The 10,355-nt window shown below is 45.5% G+C and overlaps 1 protein-coding gene across 1 annotated transcript in view; it reads right to left on the bottom strand.

Moving 5' to 3' along the window:
• adarb2 (adenosine deaminase RNA specific B2 (inactive)) overlaps positions 1–9,739 on the bottom strand; it is a 383,590-nt gene extending 373,851 nt beyond the window's left edge. Inside the window, exons 1-2 of the mRNA XM_041183928.1 lie at positions 9,652–9,739; positions 9,213–9,299 (exon numbers count right to left, since the gene is read on the bottom strand). Coding sequence (XP_041039862.1) covers positions 9,213–9,299; positions 9,652–9,739 — 175 coding nt within the window. The remainder of the gene's footprint in view (positions 1–9,212; positions 9,300–9,651) is intronic.
• Positions 9,740–10,355: the final 616 nt, after the last annotated feature.

Raw genomic sequence — 10,355 nt, forward strand, 5'->3', positions numbered from 1 at the left:
GTCCAGTCCTGGCCTCCTCCTTATTCTATCCCTCCCTTTCTCCTCAGAGGAGCTGCCTCCAGTGGAGATGTCAGAACCCATACCCAGGCTAAATGGAGGCCTCCGGAAAGCTGCAGGCCCGATAAAGATTACTGTCTGCAGACCGCTGAGCTGAAGCTTCAAAGTACAGAGAAAGCAATTGGAAATCGATCTGAACTGGTAACAATCACACAGTCAAGTTTAAAACACTTTCTGCATTAAATACTTCAGATAAAACATTAACAACCCCTCTGAGCCCACATATGCTGCCCATGGATGAGGTTTGTTAAAAAATCACTTACCCGCCTGCCGGTTGGGCCCGTGCGCTGAGCCGAAGATCGCACGGGCGCCTCAAAATCGGCTTCAGTTGCTGAGTCAAGGTCCTTAACAAGGCCTTTAATTAATGGCAGGCACGCGTTGCGCTTCATAACGCGCCCACCCAGCTAAATATGGCGATGCCGCGCGCTGACATCGGGACCCTCGCACGACGTCAGTGCGCGACATTTTAAGTGCTGACGTACGGGCTCCCCCACCTGCATCTCAGCCAAAGAATTCTGCCCACTGTCTATCCCTGTGGCCTAAATTTTCGCTTCCAGGTCGGGAGCGCAGAATCGGGACAATTCCAGGCTCTGTAAAGCTCACCCAGGGGAAGCTGCCGCAGAAGGTGAGATTTTCGGTCTGGAAGGGGCGGGTGAAAATGGGAGCTGTGGTGGGTGACCCCGGGACAAATGCAGAGCCTGCCAGGTGTGGAGGTGGGCTGGGTGGAAGGTCTAGCTCAGGCACTGTGTTGAAGTTTTTTAAAAATAAAATAAAATATAAAACAGCCCTCAAGTCCTCACCCATCACACCCACACCACTCCCCCATGCCCCATCCATGGCATCCCATGCCACCTCTTGCTTCCCCACCGTCACCCCCATAGCCCCACATAGCCTCCATGCCAACACATGCCCCTCTAACCACACCCATAGCCCCTCATACACTCCATGCCACCCTCTACCCTTCCCCATGAACCTTTATAGGCAGTATGCCAACTTAGTGCCAGCTCCTGCCAACTCATCCTTCCAGCAAACAACACTCTTTACCCTTACACCTATCATGCCAACTCATTCAGCATGAGCAGACTTCAGGACCTATAAAGTTTTTAAGTGTCTATTGCTATTCGCTATTTTAAAAAAAACACTCTCATTGATGAAAATCCGTTCGCTAAATTTGACTTCCTTTAATCCCTTATAAAAGCAAGCATTGGAATTCATTGTCCCTCTTCAAAGGGCCTGCAAGATGAGAGTGACTGCCCTTGACATCAAGGCTGCATTTGACTAAGTGTGGCATCAAGGAGCCCTAACAAAACTGGAGTCCATGGGAATCAGGGGAAACACTTCCACTGGTTGGAGTCAAATCTAGCACAAAGGAAGATGGTTGTGGTTATTGGGGGTCAGTCATCTCAGCTCCAAGACATCACTGCAGGAGTTCCTCAGGGTAGTGTCCAAAGTCCAACCATCTTCAGCTGCTTCATCAATGACCTTCCTTCCATCATAAGGTCAGAAGTGGGGATGTTTGCTGATGATTGCATAATGTTTGGCACCATTTGTCACTCTGGAGATACTGAAGTAGTCCATGTCCAAATGCAGCAAGACCTGGAAAACATCCAGGCTTTGGCTGATAAGTGGCAAGTAACATTCACGCCACACAAGTGCCAGGCAATGACCATCTCCAACAAGAGAGAATCTAACCATTGCCCTTGTCATTCAATGGCATTACCATCACTGAATACACCACTATCAACAACTTGGGGGTTACCATTGACCCGAAACTGATCTGAACTTTCCATATAAATACTGTGGCTACAAGAGCAGGTCAGAGGCTAGGAATCCTGTGGCAAGTAACTCACCTCCTGACTCCCCAAAGCCTGTCCACCATCTACAAGGCTCAGGTCAGGAGTATGATGGAACACTCTCCACTTGCCTGGATGAGTGCAGCTCCAACAACACTCAAGAAGCTTGATACAATCAAGGATAAAGCAGCCCACTTGATTGGCACCACATCCACAAATATTCACTCCCTCCACCACCATTGCACAGTAGGAGCAGTGTGTACCATCACAAGATACGCCGCAGAAACTCACCAAGGCTCTTTAAACAGCACCTTTGAAACTCATGACCACTACTATCTAGAAGGAGAAGGGCAGCAGATTGATAGCAACACCACCACCTGAAAGTTCTCCTCCAAACCACTCCCCACACTGACTTGGAAATATATCGCTGTCCCTTCACTGTCACTGGTTCAAAATCCTGGAGCTCCCTCCCTAACAGTATTATGAGTGTAACTGCAGCAGTTCAAGAAGGCAGCTCATCACCACCTTCTCAAGGGTAATTAGGGATGGGCAATAAAATCTGGCCCAGCCAGCGAAGTCCACATTCCTTGAATGAGTAAAAAAAAACACTTGGAGTTGTGAATCAAACTTTGAACTGAGAGGCACCCACTGTGATAATGGAAAGTTATGAAATCAGACATGCAGCACAAATCCAATACTGATAACCCTCAGGGTTTTGTCAAAGACAGAGTGAAATAGCAAGCACTTTGTAAAAAACACTGCAGTTTTTTTCCAAATATTTAAAGTTTTAAATGCTTTGACAGGTTGTTAGTTCCTTTTGACAGTTTCAATAAGCCTGACAGTTCCAATGAGTTCTTGCACTTTTTATGCACATTAATTTCTAATTTTAACAAACCCAAAGCGTAGCTTATCACTCCCAAAGGGCACCTTGCCTCTCCCAATGGGCAGCTTACTTCACCCAAGAGCATCAGACCTCCCCGAAAGGTGTGCAGGGACCATATTGAAACGGGTACTCTACCTCTCTAAAAGAGCACCCCACCTATCCAAGCAACTCCAAAAGGTTTAGACCCATTCCTACCAGGTCTGATCTGCACACACCATGTTCGCTACTCGTAGCTGACGAAAATCCGACATGACTAAAGACAGCTGATGTTTTAGCTGGGCAGCTGCCTCAGTGAACCATGGGTGTGCAATTTGGAAACAGGCCCCACTCCTCCCACCCTGCGAATGTTCGGGGCGCCACTTCCAGATCCAGGCCTTGGCAGCCATTTTCATAATGATGGGGGGGCTGTCACCCTTTACGAAAATTCAGGCCTTGGGTACCACCCTTAAATAACTTGTGTTACACTGTTGATGAAAGACATAACCTTTCAACTGTTTATATTCCTCATACCAAGCAACATCCTAATGAATATGCATTTTACCACAGGATTTTCCTGGCCTGCGGTGGACAGACTTGGAGGCAGAGTGGGGGGCCTGGGAAAATGGAGGAGGCCCTGCTGGGGCAGCCCTCAGACAAAGTCCCACCACCGGGAAAGTTTTCCAGCAGCGGGATTTGCTGCCTGCCGAACGGAGGCTGTCAGGTATTTGAGTAATTGAAGGCCCTCTCGTGGATGATTTCCCTGGTTTGATAGCATTTTGCCAGCGGTGGAGCAGGCCAAGTCCTGGGGCGGGGTGAGGGGAGGCCCCCTAGTTTCACAAAGGCTGCACACCAGGGGTGACCATTGGAGTTTCAAGCTTCATGTACCAAGGGGCTGCGAGCAGGTAAGGCCACTCCTGTGGCACCAATGGGCCACTCCGCTGGCCAACTTGTCTGGCCCCTTGAGATTTTAATTTTTATACTTACCTCTCCAAGCCTTTCGATCTCTGAGCTTCTTCAGCAGCACCCACCCCTCCTGGTGTTTTTCACTGGATGGTTGCGGTCCACAGGTGGCCAATTAGGAGACTGCCTGCAATTTGATTACTGAGCTGGTCCCACTGCCAGCAAGTGCTGGCTCAGCACCTACTTTCCAACTCAACTTTAGGGTCCCAAAGTTTGCAGTAAAATTGAGCTCTTACTCTTCTGAAACCTAAATATCCTTCCCTTATATTGGCATTCTTGCAAGTGTCCTGATGAGTGCAAAACATGTCTCTTTTTTCAGCAATACTCAAATATCCTTCCATTAATGTTCAGTGTAATACTGCATTCTAACTGAGGTCTTATTAAGGTTTTATATAGGGCCATCATTACCTATTGGCTTTTATATTTAGGTTATAATTTAGAATCCTTTTAACAGCTTTATGAACCTGAAATGCTTTCTTTAAGTCCCCAGTGAACCTATATTCCAACTCCCTCTGTTCTTCCAGTGTAATTACTGTTTTTTTTGTGCCAAGATTAATCCCCTCAAATTTACCATTGCTGAATTCTATCTTCCACTTTTCAGCAAATTTTTCTACCTTTTCAAAGCTTCCTTTCCAGGTTTCTACTGTCTTCTATAGAATTAACTACACATCTGATTTGCGAATTTTTATTATTTGCAAATTTCAATACTTCTAGATCTATGTGCGAATTATTAATATACACAGTGAGCAGAAGTGTCCCCTGTCTTATACCCTGAAGGGCGCCACTACACACATTCAACCAGTTTGAAAAACTGCTTTTAAATCCTAGTCTCCCTTTTACCCAGTTTAATCCAGTTTGCTATCCTTTCTATAATTTCATAACCCTTAATCTTCTCTGATAATCTCCAGTTTTATACCTTGTCAAAATCTTCCCTAATGTCAATGTATACTACATCAACTGCATTTCCCCCAACCACCTTGTCTGGTAACTCCTCAAACAATTCTGAGTTCTGTCAGGAATAATTATCCCAGTTGAAATTCACTTTGGGTGCTCCGAAGAATTGGGCAATGTCACAGATGTGGAACTAGTTAGTCTTTGTGCTGGAAAGGATATGTGGTCAGAAGCTCAGCTCTGTTTGAATAAGATGGAAAGGTTTAGCCTGAGAAAATGGTTGGCAGGAGATTGGAATTGGTGGAAAGGAAATGGGATTTGTGGCACAGACTAAGGTGATAGCTTCGCTTCTTCTGATGTTTACAGTAGCTCATCTTAGACTGGATGTTGGACAAGCAACCTGACAATGCAAGCAGTTGAAGGGTTGAAAGAGGTGTTGAAGAAGTAGCGCTGGATGGGCATCAGCAAACATGTGGAAGATGATTCCATCTGTAGATGGTGCTGCCAGAAGTTATAAGGAAGAACAATAGGTAAGGATAGGTATTTGAGAGACTCCAGAGGTAATGCTGAGAGGGGTAGGGAGAGGAGCCATTGCTGACAATGCTTTGGCTATAGTGAGGTAACTAAGAGTGGATTCAAATGAGGAAACTGGACAGCAGATGAAAGGCAAAATAGTTTGGCCTAATAGGATTAACTTCGAGAGAGCAGGAGGTGGATCTCATTGATGCGGTGGAGAGGACATGATGGAAGATACATAGAAAGAAGAGTGGGAGATGTAGATTCCAGGTTAGGGCAGGGTGGAGCTTTATACGGAGGCTCGGCTTGGTAATGAAGGGGAGGGAGAAGAGCGGCAGAGTCAGCTGAACGAAAGGTCTTAATTTTAGTGGCAAAGAAGTTCATAAGTTTCTTTTATTTGCTGGTGAGGATGGAGGAGATGAGGGAGAGAGGTTTAAGAAGAGCAGTGGAAAGAAAGCTAGAGTTTATATTTGGTCTCCTAGAGCAGGGAATGGTTTCAAAGAAGAAAAGTGAGGTCCAATGTGACCAGCTAGATCTGGTGAGGGTCATTCTACAGAAGACAAAATTCATCCTGTGACTGAGTCAGTGAGGATAAGCAAATTATGTGGATAACCTCTCATAGGTGGGATAAACCTCATATTGAACAACTTGTACTTGATAAACGTCCTATAAATTGGGATGTAATTTCCTTGGATGGGCAATCAGTGTTGGATTGCCACTCCATGCCCAACTACTTACACTAAATGTCTTCCAGTCCTGTCTCGCTCAATGTTCTGACTCAGGCTGGGTGAGATCCAAGTGGAGCAGTTTTCCTCCAGGTCCAGCATCGCAGTCCAGCAGAGTCAGATTGAAGAAGAGCACACCCTTGTGCCTTGTTTGAGGGGGGGTGGGGGTTGGACCTCAGGGGAGTGTGTGAGGGGGGTCAGATCCTGGCGTGGCATGGGGGGTGGGGGGGTTCAGACCTTGGATGGGGTGAGGGATTGGACCTCGGAGGGTTTGAGGTTCAGAGGGGGGAGTCAGACCTTGGGGCTCGGACCTCGGGGACGGTGGGATTGGGGGAGGTGTTGGACCCTGGGGATGGTGGCATTGGGCCTGCGGGAAGGGAGGTATTCAAATTTGGTCCGAGGGTGGAGAGTGGTGAGTCCTGTGCTGGTGGCGGGATTCCCATGGGGGGTTGAGGCGGGTAGGGAATACCGTGGGAGGGGTGGTTAGTCAGAAGCAGGTGGAGGGAGTCACCTGGATGGTGGGGGATGTGGTGGAAGTCCTCTGCGGGTTCAGGGGGTGAGGGGAGTCCTATGGGGGTGTCAGTCTGGGTCTTTGCAATAGTTACCCACAAGCTAGAAGAGGTCTGAATTCTTCTAGTTTGAGTAACTATTTGTGTAACACAGAATCACAGAATCACAGTGCAGAAGAGGTCCTTCGGCCCATCGAGTCTGCACCGACACATGAGAAACACCTGACCTACCTACCTAATCCCATTTACCAGCACTTGGCCATAGCCTTGAATGTTGTGACGTGCCAAATGCGCATCCAGGTACTTTTTAAAGGATGTGAGGCAACCCGCCTCCACCACCCTCCCAGGCAGCGCATTCCAGACTGTCACCACCCTCTGGGTAAAAAAGTTTTTCCTCACATCCTCCCTAAACCTCCTGCCCCTCACCTTGAACTTATGTTCCCTCGTGACTGACCCTTCAACTAAGGGGACCAGCTGCTCCCTATCCACCCTGTCCATGCCCCTCATAATCTTGTACACCTCGATCAGGACGCCCCTCAGTCTTCTCTGCTCCAACGAAAACAACCCAAGTCCATCCAAACCTCTTTTCATAACTTAAATGTTTCATCCTAGGCAACATCCTGGTGAATCTCCTCTGCACCCCCTCCAGTAGAATCACATTCTTCCTATAATGTGGTGACCAGAACTGCACACAGTACTCCAGCTGTGGCCTCACCAAGGTTCTATACAACTCCAACATGACCTCCCTACTTTTGTAATCTATGCCTCGAATGATAAAGGCAAGTGTCCCATATGCCTTTTTCACCACCCCACTAACATGCCCCCTGCCTTCAGAGATCTATGGACACACACGCCAAGGTCCCTTTGTTCCTCAGAACTTCCTAGTGTCATGCTGTTCACTGAATACTTCCTTGTCAAATTACTCCTTCAAAAGTGTATCACCTCACACTTTTCAGGGTTAAATTCCATCTGCCACTTTTCTGCCCATTTGAGCATCCCATCTATATCTTCCTGTAGCCCAAGACACTCAACCTCACTGTTAACCACCCCGCCAATCTTTGTGTCATCCGCAAACTTACTAATCCTACCCTCCGCATAGTCATCTATGTCGTTTATATAAATGACAAATAACAGGGGACCCAGCACAGATCTCTGTGGTACGCCACTGGACACTAGCTTCCAGTCACTAAAGCAGCCTTCTGTCATCACCCTCTGTCTCCTACAACTAAGCCAATTTTGAATCCACTTTATCAAATTACCCTGTATCCCATGTGCATTTGCCTTCTTTATAAGTCTCCCATGTGAGACCTTGTCAAAGGCTTTGCTGAAATCCATATAAACTACATCAACTACACTACCCTCATTTACACACCTGGTCATCTCCTCAAAAAATTCAGTCAAATTTGTTAGGCATGACCTCCCTCTGACAAAGCCATGCTGACTATCCCTGATCAAACCTTGCCACCCCAAGTGGAGATAGATTCTCTCTTTCAGAATTTCCTCCAATAGTTTCCCTACTACTGAGGTGAGATTCAATGGTCTGTAGTTCCCTGGCTTATCTCTACAGTCCTTATTAATTAGCAGAACCACATTAACTGTTCTCCAGTCCTCTAGCACTTCCCCCGTGGCCAGAGAGGAATTTAATATTTGGGTCAGAGCCCCTGCGATCTCCTCCCTTGCCTCCCTCAGCAGTCTGGGACACAAATCATCCGGACCTGGAGATTTGTCCACTTTTAAGCCTGCCAACATCTCCAATACCTTGTCACTCCCTATATTAATTTGCTCAAGAACTTCACAGTCTCTCTGCCCGAGTTCCATACCTTCATCCTCATGCTCTTGGTTGAAGACGGATGTGAAGTATTTATTCAACACTCTACCTATATCCTCTGGCTCCACCCATAGATTGTCCCCTTGGTCCTTAATGGGCCCTAATCTTTCCCTGGTTATCCTCTTCCCTTTGATATATTTATAGAACATCTTGGGATTTTCCCTACTTTTACTGCTGGAACCATCTGAAGTTTCCGATTTAAGTCCCATTTTTGGATGGTTCCAAGGGCAGGATATTATGCTGTACAAATATATTTCACAGTTGCCAATTTTCTCCCCTCCTGATGGCTTTGGTTCTCGTTGGGACACTGTCCAACAATTGTGAACAGCCTTCAACAGTTTGTCAAAGTCTACTTGCTTTGTCAAAGTCACTCTGTCTATTTGCCTAGACTGTGAGCGTTGGCAGTGGAGGGCTCATACACACCTTACAATGGATTTCATGCAATGGTGATCAGAGATGGAACCCCTCCCTACTTTGTAGACCTTACCTGTTACACCAACTAACTCCGTACAGACTAGAAAACAAATACGGGGATCTTTGCACATGATGGTTTGTGATGCACTAAGTGGTGCATTTACCCACTAGGCCACTCGGGTAATTGTGTAGGAAGCATTTTAACAATTTCCTTATTTAGTACATCCAGTTCTAAACTCTCCATTTTATGTGCTGTGGCTGCTTTAAGGCAGCTGTTTATATTGGCTTTCATAAACTAGAACATATGGTTGACTGGTACTAAGTGTGCTGGCTTCACAGCCAGATGTTCTCATTATTGTATGACTGGACTCTTTCCTATTTGATTCTGTCTGTCATGACTCTTGGCTGTGATGCTGGACAGAGCATCTTACACATTTTTATAAGGGAAAGGTGGACATGTATGGCTAAAAATTAAACTTGTTTGCTTAACGTTTAACGTGACATTCCTTAGTCTGTTATTTCAACACAAGGATTAACCCATTTATTTAATTCACAGACATGTATTTTTGTCACATGTTTGTCTGCCAATATGCTTCTGTTTTAATTCCATCGAATGGTATCAGTGATTTGCTCATCAAAAAGGGGAATGATACTTACTCAAATTGTCCTCATCCTCAGTATTTTCCAAGACGGGGCTGAAGTACTTGAATGGACCAATGAACGAAGAAAGTGTGCTTAATTTATCTGGAAAAAGAAACGTGTAATAGAACATCAGTTTTAATGGACTTTCATTATGGTCTATATTTTCCTTTGTTGGAGAAAAATGGGAGAAATGCCTGTTATTCATGAAATTAATGGCCGGCTAACAAAATGTCAGAGGCATGTGTGGTTTAGAGATGTGTGATTTGTCTCAATGTGCCTTTTTCAAACAGGAATGATTAAAAACAGCCAATCTCAGTGCATCTGCAATCAGATCCTGTAACATTTTTCACATGCGACTGAATAATAATAAAGATAGCTGGCAATGATGACAGATGGATCAAAGCCAAATTTAGTAGGCCCAATTTAAAGGCTAGCCTCTGAAAGCAGTGGTCACTGTTGTAGTGAGCTGACATGAGCAGAGTTTGACACAGGAAGATGGCCTCCAAGGTGTTGTAGGATGTCACAGATGGCCTGGTCTCCATGGCAAGGAGTTTGAAATAAGTTCCAGAAAGAAAAGGAAAACAAAAAGGCAAGAATATCATTGTAAAACAGAAGGACAGGACTTCTATGTTAGCTAAGTTGTAACCTTTGGAAAGTACAGAACTTATGATACCTGTGATGTATACACTTTGTCACATCAGTGTCTCCACACACAGTGATCATACACAAATACAAATTAGTTTCTCTAATGATAATGACATAGATAAATGTCCCCATATACTCATTATGTACCATCCACTTTCTTTCATCTCTGATCAATAGATTTTGGGCACTAAGTGAATCAAGGGATATAGGGGATAGAGCAGGACATTGGAGTTGATGTAAATGTTCAGTCATGATTTTATTAAATGGTGGAGCAGGCTGGTGGGGTGTTATGGCCTTCTTCTGCTCCTAATTCTTATGCTTTTATGTCCACAGAGCAAGAACCCAATATTTGTCAGTCGATTCAGAAGCTCACTACCATTGAGCAGAGCACCAAAAATCACAGCACTCATAGAAACAGGCTCCACCACTGACTCGTACAGATGAATTAATTCAGAAACCTTGTCAGATACCTTTTGTTTTATGGTCAGTGGGCATTATAGAGAAAAGGGCAGG

The sequence above is a fragment of the Carcharodon carcharias genome, chromosome 3, assembly GCF_017639515.1.
Source record: "Carcharodon carcharias isolate sCarCar2 chromosome 3, sCarCar2.pri, whole genome shotgun sequence".
NCBI lineage: Eukaryota > Metazoa > Chordata > Chondrichthyes > Lamniformes > Lamnidae > Carcharodon > Carcharodon carcharias.